Source organism: Dermacentor albipictus, chromosome 9 (genome assembly GCF_038994185.2).
Source record: "Dermacentor albipictus isolate Rhodes 1998 colony chromosome 9, USDA_Dalb.pri_finalv2, whole genome shotgun sequence".
NCBI lineage: Eukaryota > Metazoa > Arthropoda > Arachnida > Ixodida > Ixodidae > Dermacentor > Dermacentor albipictus.
The window spans coordinates 67,437,823-67,465,453 of NC_091829.1; the positions used below are offsets into that span (position 1 = coordinate 67,437,823).

The window sequence follows — 27,631 nt, forward strand, 5'->3', positions numbered from 1 at the left end:
CTTGTCCTCTACCCTTGAGCTCGGGAAATGCCCGATCTACACGACTCTGCTTCGGGGCATACAGGCGACCAGTCGAAGATACCATAAATGTCACCATGTTGCGCAGTTCAAATTTCATTTTGGATGTTAACGTAGATGCCGCGAATTCCACCTTTGGTGCCTATGATGTGCTAAACATAAGCCAAACACAGCTGTCCTCAGTGAGCTGCAGAGCGCTTAGCCAGTGGACTCGTGGCAGCCGCAGTATCTATGCCATGTAGCCGACTGCAGCTTGACGTCAGCTATCGACCAATAGCAGCCGTCTGAGGGAATGATGAAATAAAGCGTCCAGAAGAGAGTGAGGACAGGGCCTTCTGTTGAAAAGAGAGTGTTTGAGAGAAAGGCAACTTCGAAATCCGCTTGCGAGCTACGCGCACCGCGTACAACAGCAAAACTTGGCTGAGATGTTAACAGCAGCGTATGCTACCCGTGACTATGTTATTTCACCAAGCCCGAGAGGTGGTTCAGTGCCCCTTTAAGGCATTAACGAACGAATGTCTTTTTGTTTTCCCCATGTGGCACAGGCATAACATTTTTGGTTCAGTATTCCCCGTTCTACTAATGACCAGGGCACTGCTTTTCAAACTTTCTGGTCTTAGAAAACACCACCAGCTTTCTCTTTTTCCACCGATATGCTTATACACAGATTTAGTATAAGGGCTCATTAAAACGTACAGAGAATGAAAAAAAGGATGGAAGGGTGAGCAGAGTCTCATTTTCTCTGGATCTGCCTAACCAAAGTAGCACCGCTGCCGAGTCTGCGTGTAGCTGTCATTATTTACAGTTTGGCATGTTATATTCAATCTCAAAGGCCATCACTCTCGATGAGAAGCTCACAATAATACATAGACAAGGAATAAAATTTAAAATGTGCAACAAACTTAAAATAAATGGTCGAGACTGTATAGCACAATTCACTAACTGATACATTTCAAAAAAAGATGAAAGGGCAGTTGACGGTGTGCACGTGTACAAAAACAAACAATTGTGTTCGTGACACATCTGTCAACTTGAAGGGTGAAGGGTGAGGCCAGTTTGCTGGAAATGCTAAATTGGAAACGTCCTTAGTTCTCATTAGGAACCAGCTGAGATATAGTATGTTTATTTTGAGCATCTCTGGTCATGTTTGCTATCGCGCATGTGCAGACCACCAACTCTCACCTTTTCCTGAAATGCATCAGTTGTAAGTGAGTGCTTGAGCTCTTCTGTATTGTCTGTGCTCTTTTCGCACTCTTTCAATATTTTTTTCCCATATCATAGGCAAACTAGACCAACATTTTTTTTTGTGAACACAGAGACAAGCATTTTTCCCCCAACACACCGCTCCGTGGACCGCAATGCAGTGTACGCTATAAGCGGCGTCATCCCAGAGAGGAAGTGTCGGCCCACAAAAGTGCATTTTATTTTTCACAAACAAACGTGACAGGTCACCCGTGTAGCGGGATGATCTTTGGTATATGGATTGCAACACTAGGCTTACATGCCCACATTGCCTGGCCTGAAGTAGCACCCCGTGTGCACATAAGAACACATGCTGCACTGCCCCGTGGTAACACACCTCAGCCACAAATAATGCATGGACGCGGCCCATGAGTTAAATAGGCTGTTTAAATGGACAATATGGTCATCCATTGACAACAAGAGCCGACCAGACAGGAAAGCGGCTCTCAGCTTGCAGGACTTCTATGTTGATTCACACTCACGTGTTACACACTGTATTTGCAGGTGAAGTTTGTAAAAGCACTCCGTTAAAAGCAGTCGGCATGGCCACTGCCGGCCACACAAATTGCCCAATGAGTCTCGTGCGGAGCTGCTGCATGGGCATTTCGCTGCTGGCAGACTACCGAGGTGTGGATGCAGCTTGCGATGGCTTCGTTAAATAAATGCAGTGCAAAATTTCATCGCCAAATCGATAAATTGTAGAAGTGAAGGGGGGAAACGGGATGGGGTCAGATTCGTTCTGACCACTCGCGGACCCCTAAGATACCGTTTGTAGAACCAAGTTTTAGAATCCCCGGACTAATTTTGACGGTTATTTTCAAGGGACCCTAAACAGAAAAATTATTTTAGCTGTTAGTAAGTTGCCCTTCCACATGAGCAAAAAACACCACTCGTACCATAACAACAAGCTTGATAAGCCAGAAAAAAGTGCAAAAATGAAAGCCGGGTGGCAACGCTGACTTGAACTTCCCACGCCAGCTCAACGTGGCGTCAAGGATTTTGATGCAATTTTATCGAGCCTAGATAAATTTCTATCGGTAAAAATGGACTACGCTGTATTCTAAAAGAGCCAGAGACTGAATCTGGGAAGTTTCGAGAACCTTTACTGAACCACAATGGTGGAAAAGCGAGAAAATGCTGCGCAATCTGTGACATCACACAGTGACATACCAGCCCTGGGGTCATGCTGCGAAATTAAAAAAAAAATATGCAACTTTTGCCAATAATTTTCTTTTCCGAACAATCAACCTATTACTGTAACGTCAGCAAAAATGGGGTTCTTCGAGAATACCTCATCAACGTAAGCGGATTCGGTGTTTTCTCTTGCGTGTCCCTTTAAACCAAGAGTTAAAATCATGCATGCATTGTCCCAAGCCATACCTGCATTCGCAGCAGGGTCAGCGCATGCCTCTGGTGGGCCTCGACCTCGGGCAGGGGCAGAGGCGGCTGCTGCGTGTTGGTCGTGCCATCCTTGCGACTCCGCTTGGCAATGGCAAACTTGCCGACAACGGGGTCAAAGTTGTCCGAGATACCGTCAGAGGTGAGGAAGAGGATGTCACCGGGCTGGACCACCGTCATGGAAACGGTTAGGTTGTTGAGCTCAGGGTTCTGTCCGTCAACGGGGCCCAGAGCCCCAAGGGCATCCCGCATGTCCCGCATCGAGTGTATGTCGTGAGATCCTGCAAAACAGAAACGAGGAAGAGTAAACCAACAATTCATTTAGTGTATTAGAGTTAGAAGGACACAAAAGGACAAGTCGAGGTTCAATGAGTGGTGGACTACGCTTCTTAATTGAAAATATCACATTCTTGTCTAATGGTCTAACTTTTTCTCCAGTTCAACGCACATATGTGTAAAAAGTAAATGCCACGTTTACTCAATTGTAATGCTCCCTATTTTTCATAGCCAGAAATGCAAAATGCAATGTGCTTGCTTAACATGCACCCCAATTTCCATACTTCAAAAAATGCAAAATAGAAAACCCTTGATTATTCCCTCACAAGCTTTTCATTATTGGAGAGAGACATAGCAATTTGTTTTCACTTAGAAGAAGACATTTTAGAACTCAAGAGGCTGCTGGATCTGTAATTTTGACACCAGCTACAGGTGGTGTCCAATGATAAGAAATATCTAACGCTCACAAGAACATCTGGCACCCACAACATGGAAAAGCACGGCTTTCAAGTAAGAAAGGTAATATTCAAGAATGGGGGCAGAGATTTGGCCACTTTCTGTAGTAGTTGTGTTTTGTATTGAATTCTCAAATGCACGTCATATTTTAGCCAATTTCTCAGGGAAAAAGTGTGCATTATAAATGAGTATGGTGAATGCAGTAAAAGGGCATCTGCTTTGAAAGACAGATGTGCTTGCCCCCATGTGTGACAACCTTGGGTATCCTTTCGTTTATTTTCGCATGCTGTCTCATTCACTGTGCCTGGCTCGTAACTGCAGCCCTGGAACAGTTGGTTGGCTCACCGGAAGTGTGCTGTTAAAAGATGAATTAGATGGATGCTGGATTAGAAGTTGCTCCGCACAAAAGGTTGCACAATAAAGCTGCACAGCTTTTCTCCCAATATGTGAAAGTGATGTAGCAGTCAATAGTGCTTGCGTAAATTTCAGGTGCCGTGGGAGTGACGAAACTTGACTGCAAGAACTTAAGCATGAAGCGCGGAGCGTTGCGCCCACTATCTATGGAAAGCAGCATACATATGTTTCATGAATGCTTACACTTGCGGGGAAAGCACGACGGGATAAGCAATGGTGCAATGGAATGCAAAGTCCATGATGACATGCACATTTAGTCGACGAACTTGCCTCCAAAAGACTGTCGACCGTAGAAGCAACAAAAGAGCGAAGAGCCCAATACACTCTGCGATAAATCCGCATACGTCCCACCGATATGAAGCAGCCAGGCCTTTTACTTATGTTCCATGCCATTCAAATGACAGCTTGATGGTGATTAATTACCACAGCGCACACTTGAGCGATCCCACCTTTGGAGGCGTACTACCTTTTTCAATAACATCTACAGTGCAAGATAAAAGCTATAAGCTGGATAAATTCTTTTGTGGCTCAAAATGAAAGCCAAAAGCAATATTTCAAGTGTACCTATTGATGCTGGTTTTTAATGTGCTGTCATGGTTACTGCTGCTGACTTGTCAATGACGCAGCACCGTTGCGGAGCCATCTGCTCTGGCCATGATGCAGCATCAGCGTGAAGAGCAAGGTAGTGCAACAGATCGCAGCAGTGTGTGTACCAGCATGCTGTACACAAGGCAGTCTTGAGAAGCGTGCAATATGAAATGCAACAGACCGCAAGGAGGGCAACGTGTTACAACAAAAAGCAGCTCAAGCCTGGTGATGATGCACGTCAGGCATAGACAAATTTCCATTCTGTGAAGGTAAACTTTACTCGTTTCACGTTTTTCTAATATCTAGAATCGGAGGCATGCTTTTTCTTGTTACAAAATCAGCTGCGACTTATATTTGTGTGCACACTATTTTCTATTTTAACCCATAAAAACTGAGCGGGGTTTAAATTTAGGGCGTATGTAACAATAGGGCAATTGCCGCATTTATTCGAATCTAGGCCAATAGTATTTTTTTTTTCAAATAATCATATACCAAACTTTAGGGTTGGCTTAGATTTGAGGTTTAAAAAGAAAAACGTGCCAGTTTTTGATTGAAATTGACAAATATGGTGCATAGCTAGCATCAAGAAAAGTAAGTGTCGCAGCCGCTACCAGCCACACCAGTAGCCAACTGAAGTACACGAGCGACATCGCCATTTTGACTTGTGTCGTATCGGCGTGTGGTATGGCATTATCGTAATGGCACAAAGCAGGCGATGCCATCATAGTGCTGCTTTCCAATGAAAAGTTGCACAACTGCATCTTCAAATGTTCAAGCCAGCAGAGACATCAGCATCAATAAGAAAAATGTCCGTTGTTAGAGGGGGCAACGGGAGATGCTTTTTGCATGCATTGCAACGAGGATGACATTTACTGGACCACAGCAGCGATGGAGACGAAGAATGAGCTCGGCATGTTCATTTTCAATAAATGCTTTTTCATTTCGTAAATGCTGTCCTTGCTTTTTTGTTCGACTTACATTCAAAGTGCCCCCCCCCCCTCTTTCTTTTGGATTCAGACTTCTGGAGTCAGCCTAGATTTGAGTAAATACAGTACTGTCCAATAAAGTTTGGTGTGTTTGAATGTTTTCTGGCCTCCTCTTTTATTTTTTACCCACCATATAATTAGATCAATTCTACTGGTCCCGTCAAGGCAGAAGTAACGAAAGTCAACTGCATTCATAAAAAGAGCAATTTGGTGTGTTTCTTTTGCATTATCATGTACTATTTCCACTGTAGCCAAGAGCCCAACCCTTTCATATTCTGCAGGTAAGAATTGAATTAAATTGAATTTTATTTCTTGTTCATTCAAACGAGGGTAGACTGAGACTAAAGACATAAAGCCTGACAAAGGTTTCAGCCCTAGCAAACGGACAGGTTTGACAGCAGATCACACACATATGCACAATTTTGCGCATTACAACAGCATTGGTTACTGTGAAAATTCATGGTAGCAATGTGCATGGTCAAGCTGCCGCTCACCTAGAGTGATTTCACGAACACCATGCTGCTGATTGTAGACATAGGCAAGGCTGTCACCAACGTTGCACACACACACGACGTACTGGTCAGAGCCTTGAAGCTGGACAGTTACTGCAGCGCAGAGTGTCGTGAGCATGCCTTGCTCTTGTAGGATCAAGCTGTGTGCAGCTTGGAATGAACGCAGCAGACAAACAAACACCTCCTGAAAAAGGCATAAAGGGTACAATATTGAACTGTTGTTTTCAAAATCAATACAAAGCTCTTCAAGGTCAAGCATCAAAACTGGAAATCATGTTAGAAATATAGGAGAGTATATACCACAGCCAGGGACATACTCTATTTATCTGATTATAAAGAGCACTTTCTTTAGGGAAATACACACTAAAAATGACATGTGCATTGGGTACAAGTATGAAACCAAAACTACGATAGAGAGAAGCTATCAACATTGGCATTATGCATAATCCAATCCAATTCACATGTCTTTGGAGTTATGGGAGCTGCAATAGCTTTGTGTTCACTCCATTTATGCCCCCTTGGTCTGCTAAATGTTTAAGAAATGAGGGCTCTGCAAAGCCATAGACAGCCCCAAAGATGGTATGCTCTGCACAGTCCATAGTGATAAAGACACCTCCGACAGCAATGATGAGTTATGCCAGGTCCACTGTAGCCTGAATGCAATAAATGTTCTTTTTCCAAGTGACAACAAAAGCTTACAACATGACGACTGCTGGGTTCTGCATGGGTAGTGGACGAGTGTAAGCGGGAGAAACATGGATTGTAATGTCATCAGCAACTATGTGTTATACAACAGTACGTAAATATGGCTATGTCATGTGGTGTATGTTAAAACGACAATGGCACACGAACTCCAGCAAACAAACATTAAAACATGGTCAACTTGGGGAGTTGGTACAGTAACACAGTTTCCACATGACGTAAACTGCTACGACGAAAGTGCATGGAAAGTGGGCCAATCTCGGAGATCGTACAGCCTCACATAGCGCCTCAAAGCGCAAACTGTCACAAGGAAAGAAGGTGAGAAAGTGGCACATAATGCACACGCCAGATGTTTTAAGGAGGGTTCACACTAACATGGTAACTACAAATGTACGAGTGCGCGCGTCTCTTATTTGCAACACATTTCATCCCCTGTGACAATGGCTCCTTTGCACTTTTGATATGCTTCACCGCAATACAGTGCGTATGCGTCACCGCATACCACTGAATTGCGGTGAAGCTGACCTTCGGGAAGTGGCACTATGCAACGCTTTAGGTGTCTCGATGGTTGTACTGTGACAGGAGACTGTGGGTGAGCACGTGTATAATTCATTAGGGACACGTCTAATGACCCATGACAGCGGCCTCCTTGCACTCTAGAGATGCTTTACCGCAATTGCATATGCTTTGCCACTAACACCGCATTATTGCTGCAAAGTTGACTTTTAGGAACCGGCATTATGCAACGTTTTAGGCCCTTGCCGTGCTTTCTGCGCTTTGATGCCATTGGCGAGGATGACAAAGACAGAGTTGACGCCATTGCTGATAGCAGAAAATTTTTTAAATGAAAAACACGACACCGAAAGCAGGAAACTTGATAGTGAAAGTAAAAGCGGCAAGGCCTAATGGCAGCATGCAATGACTACTATAATGGCTGCCAGCGGATTGGCATACGAGTGTTGGTTTGAGGTTGCAAGATAGTCAAAATGGCAGCAGTAGTGGCTTCAATTCATGCTGTTTGAGACCTGCAGTCATGGGAAAAAAGTCTGAAAGATCAGAAGGTGAAGGGTTTCAGCGTACAAAATTTCAGGCATCCTTATATATTGGTTATATGGGGTGCTATGGGATGCAGTGCTCCACGGGCATTCGAATTATCACCGAATTATTAGGTGTGCCCGAAAAATTGGTCATTGACTGCATTTGTTTTTAATACTTCAAAAAGTTTGAATACTGAGATTCCAGCTAAAGTGAATATTGAATGGCCTAAAACTCTATTGAATATTCCAAAATACTGAATATTCACATTAGTTTATTGATCTAATGCACTAGTAAAATTTGGCGGTCATTTGTTTACTTCTTCGCGACACTCGAAAATATTGGTTGCGGTCAAATGTCAAGAAGTGCCCGACATGCATGTGCGTGCGCTTGTGTGTGGTGCTTTTTTCTTCTGTGTTTGTTGCATCAGCTTTTAGAAACTTTTCAACTATTGATAACTGCACTTCGCAGTATCTGCATGTTAGGGCAGCACATTTTAGTGGCACACTTGAAGACATTCGTATGCGCATTTCACAGAGTGAGGCACCAGCAACGGCGTCATTTCAACGCGAGAGCGTTAAAGGCCCCGTGTCGCGAAAAAGCTTATGTCGGCGTTGCATGTCGCTGGGCCAAAAATCACGACGAACGACAACCACGCAGGCCATCTGAGTGGCACAGAGGCATTACTGAACTAATTGAATTCTTCAATGTAACACGCGTCAGAAAAATCGTGGAGTACCATCTAAACACAACCTACAAACAGAATAGCGTCAGATGGTAATTTGAGTATACGAGAAAACGTAATGCTGTTATGCAGAAACTCAAACACAAACCCCTTTTTCAGAATTTATACCATTCATAGGCCTACCATGGCCTCCAAGATTTGCGTGCCAATCTCGAAGGCCATGGAGAGGCGCGCCCGTTTCCTTGCAGCACTTCCAGCTGGCACTCGCCTCCTCGGTATCGCATGTCGTTTCTACCAGAAAGCTCGCCTTCGTGCATAGCGTTTGGCACTAGCATTTCTCGATAAACGTTACGGTTACATAAGCCGCAGTAGCAGGGAAGCGTGAGAAGCAGTCGGGGATCTTTGAATGCACTCGCATTCCACTCTTAAAGGCGAAGCTTAAGCGTCCTACCAACTTTTTTCCAGAAATAACTCTCATGACTCAGGGAATCTGAAGATGACCTTAATTATGAGGAACAACATGGTTCGCCTTCAGAGGAGCAGCAAATGTCCTTCAATTAGAGCACTGAAGAATAAAAAGATCATTACGACTCTAAAGAAAATGGTTCCTGTAGTGAATTCCTTTATGCTTTTTTTAGCATTACTGTAATGCAACAAATGCAAAGCGGTTACTGACTGCCACTTCCTCAAACCTTTCAGGGTCACGGATGTACATGCAAGGTGGCAGCCAAATTCTTGAAAAAATAATATGCCTTTTTGAAATGAAGCGCTGCCTAGTGTCGCTCGAGATGTGCTGTATGTTTCTGCGACATCTAAAAAAAACTCTTGTTGTACAGCCACCCCCCAGCTTCCACCAAAGCTGGTTTCTCACTCTGTGATGCTGCCACCTCTGTAGTCCAGTAGTCCCGCTTCGCCTCGTTTACTGCCACATGCTCATGCTCGCATATGTCCACTTTACAATCGGCATTCTTGTGCATGTTCAGTTTCGGGCGTCGGAAAAATAGATTTCTATCTTGTTATCATTCAAATGCAAAGAAAACCTCCTGAGCGTCTTATGCTACCATGAGATTTTCACCCACATGGCCCTTCCACAGGTGCAAATTACAGTAGAACCTCATTCCTACGTTTTGAAGAACCCAAGAATGTACCACCCTGGAAAATGTACAATATGATATCACTATAAAGTTCGGCAGACTCAACTGTAGTTAACATCTACCATATTTACTCAAATCTAGGCCGGGCCCAATTCTAAGCCGACCCCCGAATGTCTGAAGCCCCCCCAAAAATTTAAGAACTTACCTCGAACGTAGGCCGAACAAAAAAGCGAGGACAGCGTTCACAAAATGAAAATAGCATTTATTTAATATGAACATGCCGAGTTCACTCAATGTTATCATAGCTACTAGCATCGTCACTATGGCCCAGAAGACACGCACGCTTGTGGACGCGCGTTCATGCATGTGCAAACAGTGTGGCACGGTTCACACGCATCGAAACGCGGCGTGACCTCGGTGAACAGTTCCTCTCTGTTATAGGGTGCTTATTTTCCTTATCACTGTCATTTCCTCGTTGCAGTACACGTAACGGTACACGTCCCCCTTTGCGCCCACTAACGACGGACGTTTTTTTCATCGATGCTGAAGTCCCACCCAGCTTGAACGTTTGACGATGCCTCTGCAGCTAGCACAACTTTTCATTTGAAAGTGGCGCTACAATTTGGTGCCTGTTTGGTGCCATTACGATAATGCCACGCTATGGGCCAAGCCACAAGCCGATATGACACAGGTCAAAATAGCGACTTTGCTCGTGAACTTCAGTTGGCTAGTGGCATGGCTAATAGCGGCTACGACACTGACTTTTCTAGATGGCACTAGCTATGCACCATATTTAAAATTTTAAATTAAAAATTGGCGTATTTTTTTTAAATCATCTAATCTAAGCCAACCCTAGAGTTTGGTATATGATTATTACAAAAAAAAAAAAACTTTAGGCCTAGATTCGAATAATACTGCACAAAATAGGAAGCGAAAAGCAAATTGTTGCAGCACAATATGCCTATCTGGAGGGGCCCACGAGGTTTGAGATGCATGTTCATTGTTTCTGCAGCTTCAGCAAGCTTATGTTCATGCTCCTTGAATTTCATTGCCTCGGTCAGCAGCTTCTTCAGGCAAAGCATATTGGCAGAAAGTTTAGAGGTGCCTACTCGGGGAGAATTGCTGCGACGCAAGACGCCCACGCTGCGTGCTAGCAGAGCCCGAGCAGCCCGGGATGCACTGTGTCATTTTAAGACAGCGATGGGAAACCAAAATGAAATTGAGCAGATGGGCAACACCGGAGTACGATGCCACGATACAGCCAGAGAGAAACATGATGCTCACCTCGCGCTGTCTGTAGCAGGGAACAATGTAGCGTTTGTGTTATTAGTTATTAAAAGTGTGCAGTACGCTTCTTATGCCACATACGCCGCAAAACAGATGGGTGAAGATGCTTATCGCGATGGGGTTGGCAGTGATAGCTGTGAATACAGTGTGCGACGACCCGCAAGGAGGTTTGCTGGTACTGGAATAGAAAAACTCGCTGGGGTTTTCATGTGACACAAGCAGGCGAGCATTTCAGCAAAGCTGCAGTGGTGAGTGTCTACTGCAGTAATTCCTGGCTTCCTCTTTCTTGAAGTAAGTCACTTCGAAGAAGTAAAATCTGCAATAAAATGAATGCAACCCTGAGGTAGATGTTTCTCTAAAAAATGTGAACCTCAACAGGTTCAATATCCCAACAAAGAAATGCCATCGGTAACACCGGAGATGAAGAAAGCTCGTAATGATGATGATGACGACGGTGATGTGGGCATGCCCTCAATTTGCCCCATGGGCACAGCAGGGAATAAAAAGCAGTTGTTCACCCGTGACACTTGATGGGGGGACCTAGAAACATACCTGTGTTGTTTCAATGGTGCCGCCCTCGCGGTACAGTGCGCGGTTAAGGTAGTCCATACAGCCGTGCACGGCACAACGTGCCGCCAGGCAAGACTTGTCACCCCAGTTGACGCCGTCTGCCAGGGCCATCACAGCACTGTTCTCCCGGACGCAGATTGCAAATGCGTCTGCGATTGGCTCCCCTGTCGGAGAAGAAAAGACAACCGTCTTTCAACAATTCTGCAGTGCAACGCACCGTTGTATCAAGGAATAATGTTCCAGGCAATACTGTGTTGATAAATTATCCTGTTAAATTTCACAAACCATTGCAACTTCACATGTCAACTTGATTTTGTGTAATGATGTTTATTCCATTTTGTTTATCTCTGTGCTTGTGTACACTGTTCGTTTTTTTCCTTCTGGTGAATAATTTTGTTTGCCTTATGTGAAAAGTATTGCACTTCTTGCATTCTTATTTCTTGCTTCTTCCTTTCCCTGGCCTTCACTCTTGTTATATTACTGTAGTCCCCTCCACCTGCTCAATACTCCTCTTAGGCCTGTAGGGTAATATGAATGAATGAATGAATGAATGCTGTAGTGAGGGGTGCCCAGGGGCCGTATGTTTGGCCAGTCACTTTAAGGAGCCGTTTCATTCCAGGATGATGCGGTGCCTGGTGAGGCGCTTCACTGGAGCAACCAGCATTCTGCCTGCTGGCTTAGCGAACTAATGTCCACTGAGAGCGAGCTCCCCAAAAGCCAAAAGTACCACTCCGGATTACCACAATCAGCAAAAAGCTCAGCAGTGCTTGCATGAATGAGCACACAAGAAATGGTAAAACGATGGGCTCATTAAAGAAACATCAAAACGTAACACTATATCAGTTTAGACTGGTAAGTCATATTTCGAAACGTCTACTTGGCAGAAACATCCACAGTAGCCAACGGATTTTTCAGACTCCAGACATTCGGACTTGATGGACATTCCAGACTTTATCAATGCATCATTAGGGTTCCCATAAAGCTAATGCATTTTTGCAACGGACTTTTCGGACGAATTTAGCCTCCAAAGTTTGATTTTCTAGACTAATTCCCTATCTCCATGCTACTTGCAGACTGCAGTGTTGGATTTCCTGCTGGTTTGGCCAGGCTTGACTTCCAGCGGCCCGCTCTATGGCCTCCGAGATTGGGAGGCGCGTGCTATCAATGCACAATCAATGGAGAGAGCGCGCTAACCCCAGTCTCTGAAGCCATGCCCGCACTTCCTTAGCTGAAGAAACACTCCTCGTAGAGCACTTTTTCTTTTTTCATTCTCTTTTTCAGCCAACACTATCATCACAATCATTTAATGAGGGATCAGTTTTCTTTTTTTAACGTTTTGGTTACTATTTTGCATGTGGTGTGTCCTTAGAGCAGGTGCGTCCCAGAGACAATCACATACTTGAGTGTCCTTGTGTGGCTTCCCATTTGTGTGATTGGCACCACCTCCTGTGCCTTTGTGAAAACCAAGTGGTGCAAAGTGGCTCATTCTTCGATCTCCATGACGATCTCCGATAGCGGAGATTGCCAACGCAGTGACGCTCTTGTTGACTCTATATAGGAACTACGTCACTCTTCCACAAATGTAAGCAAATCTAATCGCCTCCAAGCATAGTATCAGTCAGGGCATTATTAGGTAATTTTTTAAGCCACTCTAAGCCAATAAATTTTTTTGTTTGTTTTTGAGTGAGCAAGCTTTTCAGACTGTTTTATTTTTGGACTACTTTTCGGTACTGGCAAGGTCTGGAAAGTCGGTTGGCGACATTATGGTGGAAGAGAACTGATAAGTTGCCAAGAAAATTATGGCCAAACTTCACTCAACATTACTAAAATTTTTTCTTTGGATACCTCATCGAGACTGCAGCACCATCAAAAATTTCAATATATTTGGCATAATTGAGCTTTGTTCGTGCTCAAAGTCCACAAAGTTTTCAAGATAGTCCTTGAAGAGGGAAAGATCTTTTTAACAAATAACCAGTACTCGGCAGCTGTGACTAATACCTTTGGTGTCATGAGGAACAGGCTGCAGAAACTTTCATGTGCCATCACCGCTTCATCTTTCCCTCTTTTCCTCTTTTGGAGTACAGTGAAACCTGGTTAGGTTAATATGTTGCCAAATGTCGCAATTTCCTGTTATCAATGCAGCTGAACTTCTTTTTCCATTGAAAGGAAGGTTTACTTATCAACATGCGGCTGTGCACATTTTCAAGTGCGAAATTACCTCTTTTGTTACCGCACCTAAAGAAATTGATCAATTTGATTGGCAGTTTTTCTTCGCATTGTTAAACATTTTCGCTGGAAACCTTCTACTTGCGACATTATGCACCATATGAAACGATGGCCAAACATTAACTATTTGTCAGATTCGAAAATTCTTGCCAGATAGGACAGTCTGGAAATAAAAATTTCGACTGGAGGCATCGTCAAGACTAGCCTCCAATGCTCCTAGCACTTCTTCACTAAAAAAGATACAAAATTTACGCTTTGACCAACTCGGCAACATAATCTTTAAATGACAGCAGCAGTGAATCCAAAGAAGCTCTCTCAGATTGTCAATTTTCTGTTCCAACATATAGGCTGTTTTGACAATGTCTCATACAACCGTAGATGCAGATGAATGCGCGCTCTTTTGATAATTGTGTTCGACTAGTATCATGTGCTACTTTATTTTCCCTGCCGTGGGTTGCCTTTACCAATCAGCGCTTAGAAACTATATGCACGAGTTATTACAAGCAATCCTTCCCGTCGTGTGGGGTTTTCATTCACACAAGAGCACGCAGTCGATTTTAGGCTGGCCGTCGATTGAAGCTTCACCAGCTGTCTAATCTCTTACATTTCAAACACCACCTGTGCAGATACCCTTATTCATTACTGTACAATATTGCACAACACTCCACATTACTGTACAGCCCCATACAGGAAATGAGCAAAGCATGTGGAGGCTTCAGCACCAGTTGAATTCACTCTAGACCACCTTGCTTGAACAGAAAAAGGGATTATCAAGTATGAACAAACATCTGCATGCTCTTGACTTGACAGCCATTGCTTCAGGAGTCTAAAGAAATCAGTAAAAAACAAACCAGCTGCCTGCTACGAGTAAAAACAAATGTTCCCTGAACAAAAAAGCTATGTCGTTTTTACATTCATGAAGCTGTTGATTTCTCACATAGCATAGGCATCACTTGGGCTAGTATTGACGTCAACAAATCTTCACGATATTTTTTTTTTTTTTGCGTGACCTGACTGACAAAAGTTGGAAACTAGAAACCAGGAGGACATTTTGTATATTTCAGATTTTTTTTTTTACTCTCAGAACTTATGCTAAAAATGGCAAATTATAACTTTCATTTGTGTTCCTTTAGGTGCTTCTTTGAAGTTGCACATATAAATTTGGAAAGATCATTTGCAAAGATCATTTGAGCAATTGTTACTGCTATACTGTACACTCATTCAAAACATCAGTGATCAAGCTACAATCTTATCTATTGCAACATATGTTGCGACTACTACATGTTGAAAAAAAAATGTTAAAACATAGAACCACTGAAAATGTGCACATTTCTAGCAGTAGTGGAGAGGGAGCAAAGCCCATCTGGCGTTGGTTCCGAGTATAAAGCATGTTCTTGGAGCGCTACTTCTTGGAGAAAAAAATGATAATAGTCAACGACCAATTTTTCGGACCCTCTAGGGAACGTAAAAACGTCCGAAAATTCAGGCAGTCCGAAAAAATGAATGCATGCAAAAAAACGCACCCTTTTTCTTTTTTTCTCAGATCTAGAGGTAAAGGGTGAAGTAACAGGCTTCCGAAACCCTGCCACAGCATCAGTGAAGTGGCTATAAAAAGAGGCGTTCAAAAACTCTGTATGCAGACGACTTGCTGTATGCAAAACTATGTATGCAGCCGGTTTATTATGTACATGTGCATCGTCGAGCAGCCGGTGTTATTGCTGCAGTGGCTTGAAGAACTTGTTGATTGTTGTTTTGACGGCGTTCTGGTTGCATGCGATCATATTCGCCTCGATCTGAGCAAGGGTCATATCAGCACTGTACACCGATAAGAGTCAACAGTGCTCGCGTCAACTCGGCGCTTGTAGGCGGCGCAGGCACTGGCTCCTCATTTTCAACATCGGAGTCTTCTGAATACCCCACAACCTGACGGACTATTCCCTCGTCAGTGAGTTCCGCGGAGAAGTTGCGCTCATTGTCAGCGTCAACAAACTGTTAAAAAGTTATTTCCGTGGGTATGGAAACCCCAGCAGAGCGGAGGTCGTTGATCACGTCGTCCGACGGTACTACTGCTTTCCGCGCTTCGATGCCATCGGCGAGGACGACGAAGACGGAGTGGCCGCCATCGAAGACGAGCGAAATCCTCAAGTTGCGAACAGTGGAGTTCGCTGACGAGCGTCGAAGCACCTAGGCCTAGCGTCGCAGAGCATATTTGACACAACAGCACAACCACACACCACGCTAATAGCACTGTGCAAACAAACAAACAAAATGGCGCCGCTCCGGAAACTCCGCCGAAGGCGGAAGTGCGGCGATGAACATAGCCAGCGTGGCCAGACCAAATCAGTGTGTGACGGCTAGATTCGGCTAGTTGTGGTTCAGAGCGGTGATATGCTTCGGCTGCAAGTCGATTTCCTTCACAAGGGCGCTGTGCGAGGAGCCAAAAGTCCTTCCGTCCGTCAAAAAGTCCGGAAAATTGGACGGCGGGGGGTTCGAGCGTCCGAAACTTCAGATGTCCTTATACATTGATTCTATGGGGTTCGTGACGGTGCCGCGAAGACGTCCGAAATATCAGGCATGTCCGAAAATTTGGGCGTCCGAAAATTCAGTCGTTGACTGTAATACAAGCGCAGTATTTTGGCTGCAAAAATGCAAGCTTTAGCGGAATGTCACGTGCTGCAGTTAATGTTCACTGTTAAGTGCGATGAAAAACAAAGGAATAATGCTTGTTTTTGGTAACTTCAACATACCGTATTTACTCGATTATAATGTTCCCCTCGACTGTAACGTGCACCCATTTTTCGTGACCCAAAATAATGAAAAAAGGATATCACTTTCGATTGTAATGCGCACCCATTTGCCATGACCTAAAGGAATACAAGTCCCTTCACAGTACTGTGCACCTCATTCTTTCATACAGAAACACAACTACCTCTCATTTGTAAAGAACAAAGATTTACTCCCAATCTACTAAAGTTGCGAAAAATAAAAGAAAGTCGCAGTTTCGCGTGGAAGGCAAAGCATTGATTATGATAGCAAATTAGTAGACACCTATATGAAAAGTAAGGATGGTAGTTTTATCGACTGTATGAACTTTTAAGCATTCGCTCACTAACCAAATTAACAAGCATGGGTCCCACACGCACAAGCAAACGTGAACACGTCTCACTCAACGAGCGCAGAAACTCTTTAGATAATGGAGTGGGGAAGTGCAGTAGCAGGAGCGAGGGAATTGGCCTTTGTGCGGCCTCTCACTTCGACGTGCACTAAGCGACAAGAACACAGCGCGGTGCGCCTAGATGCGTAGATTCTTGCCTCTATTGCAGATTGCTTTCAAGATAGAGGTTGCACGGCCATGCTATACATAGCAGAAGCCGGTGTAGAACGCCGCTCCTGTTTGTGCCAGTCCTGCACGCAAGTTTTGGGAACTCCAAACGACCGTGATGCAGCCCAATTTCCGTCCGTCTCCACAAACGTGATCGCTTTCCTGTCTTTGCAGTCGGCACTTCCATGCTGATGGAGCAAACGCAGAAAACGGGAAGACGGCCGGTGCACTAACCTAAGCCAAGGGAAGCATTGCCTAAGCACACATACTGCAGCACATGGAGGAATCTATGGCAGCTAGGCTTGAAGCGTGTACGAGGGGGCCATATTGAAATGCCGATGGCAATATGGCAACGCAGATTTAGGGTCATACTCGATTCTAACGCGCATGCAATTTTTGGACCCGTTCTATCGAAAAAAAAAAATGAAAGCCTGCATTAGATTCGAGTTAATACAGTTATTGAAAACCAGATAGCTATGCCAAAAATGCACATGCTGATGCAACCCACCTGCATTTTCTTTGGTGACAGGATGACACTCATAAAGTGTTGTGGCGATTCCGTAAGCGAACTCTGCTGGCTGGTTCCAATTGCAGATACCAGCGATCTCCTCAGTGGCCGTCTCAGCCTCTTCACCAGTTACACAAGCTGCAAAAGAAAACGGAAAAAGAGAAATAAAAAGAACAAAACGACACAGCTTCCAAAAAATTGTAGAGGGCCAGTCAACTTGCTACCCAAAATGCCACCTTAGGATGTTTTCTTTTTTCCACACCAATTTCTTAAATTTTATTTTATTTCATTTATTTGTTTCTTTCTTTCGATTTGAAGCTACTAACCCTCCAAATCATTAAAAAAATTATATACTGGCATTAGAACACCCTAAACACTACCATAATACTTGTTTCTACAAAATAATTTCGGTTTACATACCCAAGGGTGGGTGTATCATAATGATGCATTCAGAGCGTCATAATGCGTCAATGAACAATAAGCATCAATGAACAATGAGCATCAATGAACAGGGAGTCATAATATGACGGTGGGTGTATCATAATGATGCATTCAGAGCGTCATAATGCGTCAATGAACAATAAGCATCAATGAACAATGAGCGTCAATGAACAGAGAGTCATAATAATGATGCTCTGTTCTCAAGATCATCGTGGCTGCCACATGCAAGTGCACTCAAAACAAACGCATGCAGTAATCTCGCTTTCTTCTTTTATTTTTATGAGCAATGCCATTATATCTAGCTTTATTGCTACAACAAGAGGACAGCAAAGGTTACTCTGTGTCATGATGTCTTGATAGCGTCAATGATGCCAGGAACAGCGTTTCAAGACCAACTTTAACAACAAATTAGCAACAACTGTTTCTCAAGCTGTGCGGTTACGAAGTGTAGTTAATAAAGATTCTACAACTCAGAAAGTGTGTCTCAGTTCTTCTTTAGGTGCTGCCCAAAACACTGAGAGCTTGCCCAAGATGACACTAAAACGACAGCATAGAAGTTCATTCTCTTCCGATAGCAGCAGCAGCAGCAGCAGCAGCTCCATTCACAAAGGTGGCGGCATTGGCCATTGGCTGAGCCATTGGCTCAGAAAATCTGAGCAACGGTCTTCTATCTTTACACTGCACCTGACTTCGTGCGCCAGCTAACATGTGGTAATTACTGAAGCCAATGCAATAATACAGTTTAAAATTAAATTACAGGGTTTTTACGTGCCAAAACAACTTTCTGATTATGAGGCACACCGTAGTGGAGGACTCCGGAAATTTTGACCACCTGGAGTTCTTTAGCGTGCACCTAAATCTAAGTACACAGGTGTTTTCGCATTTTGCCTCCATCGAAATGCGGCCACTGTGGCCGGGATTCGTCCCGCGACCTCGTGATCAGCAGCCCAACACCATAGCCACTGAGCAACCACGACGGGCAATACAGTTTAGAGAGACATGTGCTTGCTATCTATTTTTGATCATGCAAAGATTCGGGTGTTTCTTGACCTGTAGGCATGAGTCAAAAGAGCCGAGTTTTTCGTTTCATTGCTGTTCACTAAGTATAGGAAAATTTCACAGTTGTCACATAATAAGGAGTCACAAGTTTAGCCTCCCCTGCTGCGCCTGCCTGCACAGCTCGTCATGCAGTAGGAGTGATTGCTCTAATCTGACCTGACACGGCTTGCGCAGCTAGAAATGGAGGTCAATGGATAAGGGCGATAGTGAGCCACAATTGTGCTGCTTGAGCACACCTACGTGGTGGTGAGAAAGACCAGGTGTTGCTCGACGGCATATTCAATGCGGTGACATGTTTTGAACTGCTACGGCGAACAAGTGGCGAAACTCGTGACAGACGATGTACTCGGCGCGCAACCGTCGGGTATTTTTGGGTATCGGAGACTAAACATTTAGTTCACTATGTGAATTGGCAGGACAATTTCACCTTGTTAAATCGAGGTTTTAAATACATGGACCTCTATGAGGATTTCAAGGGGGATTTCATTTACTTCGTTATATGCATTACTTCGTTATAACGAGGTTTGTGTGTAGCGTCATTCACTGAGATTTGATTTCTTTTCCCCTAGGCTGCAATATCCTGGCAAGCTTGTATGTGAGGCTCCCGAGCATTTGCTCTATTGTTGTTGTTTTTTGCTACCTGGCAAATACACAACCCCTTGGGTGGCACACCAAATTTACAAGTTCAGGGGTTCCAGCTCTTTTATGCTACTTGATTGTGTGGGGTCTGATATGGGATATCTCACATCGTACCCTTGGGACAAAGGAACGACAACACAGTAGTGCAAACAGTCACAAGGGCATTTATTGCACCTTTCATACATCAATGCCTGCTAGCCGAGTTGCTATCCACAAAACATGCCGATGGGCGCGCGACAAATCTAGAAGTCCGACTTACCGCGGCCGGAAGCGAGCGAATATGTTCGCCCCATGCTGGATCCCAACGCCTGGTCGTTCGCGTGTACAGTCACGCGAATCGTGGCGCGTTCGAAGGCGGCCACGCGAGGCGGTCTCGCAGATGCATCGGTCGCCGCGCACGCGGGATGTCCGCGCTGCTTCGGCGACCCGCCGGGAAAAGCGTTGCTGCACGTGCAGCCCGTTTGCTGTCTCGAAGCCAAGAGAGCGTGCCTCGTCTCTCCCGCCGAGGGTAACCCCGCAGCCGCGCAACACTAGCGCCATCTCTCGGAGTGCGCTTTAACCACATCGACCGCGCTGACGTCACGCAGGCCACGTTGCGAAGCGGGACCACAGGAGACGCGCTATGCGGGAAAAACATCAGGGGAGGCGCGAGGGTCGCGCATTCCCACATCCCCCCAACCTTAAATCACTTCTTATTCCGGCGAAAATGTGACACGGTCTAACATTAACCCGTGCTTCGCGAACAAGGTAGTGCAACAGTGGTCGCGCCGAAGAAATGTCTACACGCTGTCCATAACATGCGAGCCGACTGTCCTTGGGTGCACCGCTGGCGTCCGCCAGTCACAGCAGCAGCTTTGTAGACTCGACGGCACGATCCCAGGCCAGGACTCCGGAGACGACGACGCAGTAGTCGGTACGAGCAAGCGTCGCTCGCGCCGACTCGCCCTGCTGGCGGGAGCCGCAGTAGCTGTCGGTGACCGCCGGCTCTTTTGTCCGCCGCCGAGGGTTGCGAGCTGGATACAGGAGGCCGCCGAAGTCGTCGCGCCGAACTGGCCACAGCATCACCATCGCCCGGGGGTGGCTCGATCGTAGTCCGGGGCAGCAGCGCAGACGATGTGCAGGCGACGGCAAACCAGGGGTGACTCCAATCACACTGCGTAAACTCAACACACTCGGCAAACACTAAAGTAGTGCAAGGGAGAGGAAGTCTGCATGCGCATCGCCCACGTGGTACGATGTTCAACTCGGCTAGCAAAAGTTCGGGCAGCTACTCAGATGCTAAGTTCACGTGAACGAAGCTCGCTTCCTTGAGTCGAACGAGTAATTTCAATTCGTGCGAGGCTAACTAGAATGAGGTAAGCAAAGTGCAACACCTCAACGCCACGGTCCACCAGGTTGTGTCCCTCCACATGCGACAGGCAGCTTCGTAAAGCCTTAGGCCTAAAGTGTCGCTACCCTGACAACAACCGGCATCCAAAAACAACACCCACAATGGGCGCAAAACAGGCAGCCGCGAGGAGACGTCAGCTCTGCGAGGTGGTCCTACTCCGCTCGGTGCACACAGCATCCGCGTTGACGGCGCCCACCGTCCCAGACGGTGTCGGAGCGCCCGGTGCCAGGCCGCAATACCAGTCAGCCCGTCGTGGCACCCGTGGCCCGCGGCCACCCGGCTCCCAGAGCCGCGACTTCATCAGAGTCAAAGAGATAGAAGAAGCTATTTACATATTTACATAGGAAATTCGGACCACCCACGAGGCTTCCGTACTCACTCGCTTCAGGCTTGCCACTGCTCCGCGGGCGCTCAGCCTCGCTCTCCCAGGATGCAGACCACGTGGCTCTCGTACCAACGAATGCCATTAAAAAAAACACTTGCGAAAAGGCTTAGTAAGTTGACATGTTCAAACACACTACAGCCACCGCCGCCTCGCTCAAGAAAGCACGCCGCCGACGCTAGCGATCAAAATCCACGCTAGGCCTACGCTTCGGTTCAAACAAAGGTCTCGAACGAAGCAACACTTAAAATTATCGTCCGATGCCCCAAGAGGCCCCACGTTGGGCGCCAGATGTGGGGTCTGATATGGGATATCTCACATCGTACCCTTGGGACAAAGGAACGACAACACAGTAGTGCAAACAGTCACAAGGGCATTTATTGCACCTTTCATACATCAATGCCTGCTAGCCGAGTTGCTATCCACAAAACATGCCGATGGGCGCGCGACAAATCTAGAAGTCCGACTTACCGCGGCCGGAAGCGAGCGAATATGTTCGCCCCATGCTGGATCCCAACGCCTGGTCGTTCGCGTGTACAGTCACGCGAATCGTGGCGCGTTCGAAGGCGGCCACGCGAGGCGGTCTCGCAGATGCATCGGTCGCCGCGCACGCGGGATGTCCGCGCTGCTTCGGCGACCCGCCGGGAAAGACGTTGCTGCACGTGCAGCCCGTTTGCTGTCTCGAAGCCAAGAGAGCGTGCCTCGTCTCTCCCGCCGAGGGTAACCCCGCAGCCGCGCAACACTAGCGCCATCTCTCGGAGTGCGCTTTAACCACATCGACCGCGCTGACGTCACGCAGGCCACGTTGCGAAGCGGGACCACAGGAGACGCGCTATGCGGGAAAAACATCAGGGGAGGCGCGAGGGTCGCGCATTCCCACAATTGCTGAGTAATGCTTGCTAGTTTCCCCCTGAAACAACAATTGAATCATATAAATGTCAAACTTAGGAAAAAGCAAATGATGAATTACAACATTGAATTAAAGACCAGCTGTGATTACAAGTAATCAATTACATGTCATGGGTCAGATATGCCTGCAGATATGCTACAAGCTGAGCAAAACGTGTTGCTGTGACATGTTTGATACAAAAAGAGCGCACCGTGGTTAGGACTGCAATTAAAGATTATTAAACACCTGTGTTATTTTCTGGCCCATGTCGTCATCGTGCCATCCATCACAGAGCCAATGACAGCATGTGGGTGCCTGGCTTCTTCACACAGACATCGAATACGATGACTTATGAAGCTAATGATGAAATGACTGCAATCAAGAGTGAGATTAATTTAATGTTCAAATGCCGGACCTTCCCACCTGCTGTGCAATGGATTTTTTCCAAAGCGAACCAAATTCGATTTCCAAGTAGCACAATGGCAGGCCCTAGATTCAAATGGTATTTAGTAGCGATAAATTATGACCAAAAAGTGTAAAAGCTTCTTTTTTTTAATAGTCAAACAAACATTAATAGTTACGCTAATTAATCATTTTACCTTTTTGTCGCTATAATTGTCGGCATTGCAGAAGTACGAAACCAACATGCTGGAGACACTCACAAAAGAGGCTGTTACTAGAGTCTTGGCACACACGGAACACACCAAACAACATCAATCTTTCAAAAGGCAACTTTCCCACTGGATATGTTGATGGCCAACATGTCCCAGCAAACCGAGAAAAGAAAGATGCCCCACAACAATACCCTGCTGTCATTGGCGTTGACACCACCATCCTTTGTTTAGGCACCCCTTCTCCCTCATTCATCATATTTGCCTGTCAAATGTGCCAGGAAAAAAAAAAAACTTACCGACCTATGTGAAAATCCCTTCCTCTCTTAGCAATACTTACACACATACTTCTCAATCTTTTTCCGATGACCACTTTTCGCTGGCTAACAAATGTTAAAAGTAGGGGTGTGCGTATACCAAACAGATTTTGAATCAAATATAGAATCGAATTAAGAAAAACAAGCCGAATATCAAATTGAATATCCATTATCAAAAAGTTTTCCCTAAAATTTCATCCTTACAAATTTTGGCCAAGAAAACAGTGCTGCTCATGCTCGGGAGTCTCCTAGCATTGCGTAACAAGAACGTAGCAAGCTATCAGTAACTTAGGCACAAAAATCAAGATACACAGTACGGTATTCTATTGTTAAAGGGAACATCAAATTAGTATGCCAGCACTGATTAAAGCTTAGTTCTAATATATGAAGGTCGGGAAAATATTTTCTTTATCAAGAGAGTCAAGTGTCTTTTTTTTTTCCCCTGGAACTAATGAGTTAGTGACGTTCTGTTGCACTGAATACCCATGAGGTCTTCAGTTTAATAGTGGACCTGTGTTTCACAGCAATCTTTTCTTTATTCCGCAGAAAGGTTTGCTTTTCAGTTCTTTTTCTCCAAAATACAGTACTGCTATCCCAACTTCATTATCGGCGAGTTTCCACAAACGAAATGACCGCACATCATGCGACTCAATCACCACAAGAGCCATCCATAAAGTTTCACTGTCAGATTCAGCACATGATCTGCCACCTGTCCAAGATTCTGAAATCTAGAGAGGGTCATGGAGAGTTCGTGTGATGGCGACCCCCCCCCCCCCCCCCGCTCCTCATTCATCCACCATCCATGCAAATGCCTGCAACCGGGTCATGAAGACAACGACGTGCGTCCATGAATGGCATCAGGAATGAGAGGCTGGCGTATGGTATGTCGCAAATAGGACAGCCACGAACAACTTCCGTACACTTGCTTTCGTTTATGAGGTGGGTTGTCAGCTCTTTTAGTGTTATGCAGCTGTTGTGAATACATCTGTGTTGATTTGGCACCAAAACGGAACTTTATTTGGAGACAACCAATGAAGCACTGGTGATTAGCCCTAATCTAGGCAATGTTCACCGCAGATTCACCACTGGCCAACATGGTAATGGGCCGCAAGCTGTCACGGGATGCTTGCTGCTAATACGATCCTACTGGTAGCTCATCAGTGCTCTGTCCTGAGACTACGCATGCGGGTTAGATTAACAGCTGTTGAAGTAGCGTGAAGTTCCTCACCACATATTACACACAGTACACAAGCCTACCAGCGGCTAATAGGCCCGATTTTCGAACATGCTTTCGCAGTTTACGAAACATGCCCTGCTATTGTTGCCGTTCCCTCTGTCCGTACCGCGTTATCATTTAGATTGGTCTATCAACCAGGACGAACCTTGTACCTTGTACTGTAAAAACCTCGCTAATTCGAGTTTTGCGGAACCAAAAAAAAAAAAAGCCCAGATTAACCAAATGCCAAGTTATAGATAATTGAGGGCATAAAAAAAAAAAACAGTATACAAATCGAGCGTGTAAAACGGACTTTTGCTGTGTCAATCGACACAGGCTGGCAACTGACTTGTGAGGGTCAGTCGACGATCGTGGCTCAATATCTTGCACAAGAGAGGGAGGAAAGCGGGGCGGAAGCGCGCTGTCACTGGGCAGGAGGTGAGGGAAAGAGTGGGGAAGGTTTTACTAGTGGTGGCTGTTGTCAACGGCGCGCCGCACGGGTGCTGCATCTCGAAAGCGATCTGCGATGTGAACAACGTGAGCACCCGCGCTGACCTCATCTTCAAAGTGATCCGCAATGTGGACAAAGTGCATACAGTGCTGGTAGCTTCGTATGTGCTGTGCTTTTGACGTTTAGTTCGTGTTGAAGTGAGAGACGGCATGAAGGTCAATTAGCTCGCTGCTGCTGCCCAGCTTAACTTGCTTAATTTGCTATTGCAATCGATGCTTTGCCTTTCGGGTGAAACTGTGACTATCCTTTATTGTTTTTTACTTTGGACGTTCGCCACTCACTCTTTGCAATAAAGTTGTTAGACATCGTGATGAGAGTTTTGGAATTGAGGCATCTCGGATAATATGGACTTCGGATTCGATCTCCTGTTCAGTGACAGCAGAGTATTCATACACCTCTTGCATAACGAATTCGTCAATTGTAATGACCATTAGGGCTTTTGTCAGTGAGAAAATGACAAAAATGCAATACCAAAGTGGTGCCACTATTAAGTTTCCGTTAGATTTTCACTTGACTGACTGTTAGCGCCACCATGTGGCACTTTGTATGTGCCTGATGGTCAGGCTTTGTGAAGTGGCTGTACCCTTGAACCGTGCAAATAAATGTCAGTTCTTTGTTGGCTTTTACTGAAAGTGGTCACCTCTGTTTCTGTGGCACTAAGCACTTGCAGCTGTTAGGCCTGTCGCATTAAGCCTCACATCCCAGTTGCGTCACCGCAACACTACAACACCCACCTGTTTTGTGCCGTGTTACCTTTCATGCAATGTCAACACTGCTTCATTCACAGAAAAAAGGCAGAGAGAGGTCACGCAGAGATTACGTCAACTTATCCATTTTGGCATAGGCAATACAAATTGAGAAGCAGCAGCAGGACCTTTGTTGACAATTTTCTATGCAACAAAGTGATATATCAGCACACATAATACGATAATAGACTCCTAGATGAACTATCCACCAACCTACCTCAGGCTAATATTTTTCTTTAGTGTCCATTTACTAAATCCCACCTTTTGGTTGGAGACATTATCAATTTCATCATTAATTATAACAGAAAAGACTAGCAGTTTTGTCAACGCTGTGCTTCATAAACACTGACATTTCGTTCACTCCAAGGAGAGAAAAGAAAATATAGAAAATGGAAAGCCAGCAGTGCACAAATAAACGCAAGAATAAAGTTGTTTAGGATTTTCTACCGTACTCCTACCTGTGTCAGCAACTCGTGGCCCCTCGCTGTTTGACGACAGGCTGGTGGGAGCCTTGGCCTTGGGCGTGCCACCACTCCTGTCAAGATACCTGCACAAGACACTTATCGTGAGTATAAGAGAACCTCCCCACAATGGAAGTTCAGCTTTTACAACAATAGCAGACGCTTGTGACCGGCCGGCACCACCATGGATGGATGGATGGATGGATGTTATGAGCATCCCCTTTGGAATGGGGCGGTGGGTTATGCCACCAAGCTCTTGCTATTATACTGCCTAATGTCCTACCTAGGTTAAACAATAAAAAAAGAAAAAAAAGACACCACTGCAGCTTATGCAAGCACCATCTGGTGGTGTTGCAAGGAACCCAGTGGCGCATGTGGGGCATGTGCTCTGCTGTGATTTGTTGGCTTATTCGGCAAGGAAACAGCCAGGCTGCAACGCCCACGGTCACGAAACTTGGCGAGGTTTGTGAAGAAAATAATAAATAAATAAATAATCTGCGCTGGACAGTTGTGTGTGCATACACGCACACATTAAAGCACTAGGAAAATTTGAACACATATCGGTATCTACTTTCAGCAGTTCAAAAAGCATATGTTCCAATGCATGGATGCAAACCGTATAAAGATACGTATCGTGATTCCAATGCAAATAAGGACTGTCTGCTATCCATCCACATGCATTTTGCTGATGGAGCAACACAATCCAGCCCTACTCAACTGCAAAAGACTCCAAATGCACTGACTGCAACCTCTTAAATGGGCAAGATGATGTTATACAGGTAAATCCCAATATAACGAATTTCAATATAATAAAATTCTCAATATACCAAGGTATTTAATTCTTTATAACCTTTTGTCCATAGAACACCACATATCTCAATATGACAAAGTGTGTTTTTACACAATTTCAATATGCCATATTTTCCCTGCTGCTGTGAAGAAATAAGTGGAGGGCAGATAGGCACACATCTCCTTTTCTAGCATGGCCATGGGTACGCATGGCTGTAAGCGTGAATAAGTGCGCACACAGCCTGTGCAACCTGTTTTAGAGGCAATCTGCCATGTGTGCAAAGAGTGGGCATGCTGAGATGGTGTGGCATCATGTGTGCTGTCTTCCCGAGTATTCAGTACTGGAGGTCGCCTAATCTCGAGTTTAGGAGATGCGTTGAAGCAAGAGGCCGACGAAGCATTCACTCTCTGCTGCTGCTGCTGCTTTTCATGACAGCATCATCCCACTATCACTACACTATCACTCTCACACTATCAGCCGCAAAACTATCAGCCGCGGGTGTGCTGTGGGTGTGAATGCGTGCCTGGCTTTGCTTCGTACCACCGACGTGAAGATACTGCCGACATAGCATGAAACCGTATCTTTCGTTACCACCCTCAAATTCAACAAAGAATTTCTTTCTTATTCAAGTTTGCTTTTTTCAATTGCCTGATAATTTTAAGATTTTGCAGGTCCTTTCGTGTAAGAAAGGCCCATTGGCGAGCGCACTCACTTTCATAAATGGTCGAATTTTAATGTGATGAAATTACAATAAAGAAAAGCAGCAGCAGCATCGACGCAACGGCAGTGAGTGATCTTCATAGGGGTGTGCTCATCGAAGCGCAGTGCACAAGACTGCAGTGTGTTGCTGAATGTAGATC

At 45.3% G+C, this 27,631-nt stretch overlaps 1 protein-coding gene across 1 annotated transcript in view; it reads right to left on the reverse strand.

Annotated features, from left to right (window-relative positions):
- Positions 1-27,631, reverse strand: part of LOC139050104 (PP2C-like domain-containing protein CG9801) — a 56,423-nt gene that overhangs the window by 12,048 nt on the left and 16,744 nt on the right. Inside the window, exons 3-7 of the mRNA XM_070526315.1 lie at positions 25,979-26,067; positions 17,320-17,457; positions 11,246-11,427; positions 5,873-6,074; positions 2,641-2,939 (exon numbers count right to left, since the gene is read on the reverse strand). Coding sequence (XP_070382416.1) covers positions 2,641-2,939; positions 5,873-6,074; positions 11,246-11,427; positions 17,320-17,457; positions 25,979-26,067 — 910 coding nt within the window. The remainder of the gene's footprint in view (positions 1-2,640; positions 2,940-5,872; positions 6,075-11,245; positions 11,428-17,319; positions 17,458-25,978; positions 26,068-27,631) is intronic.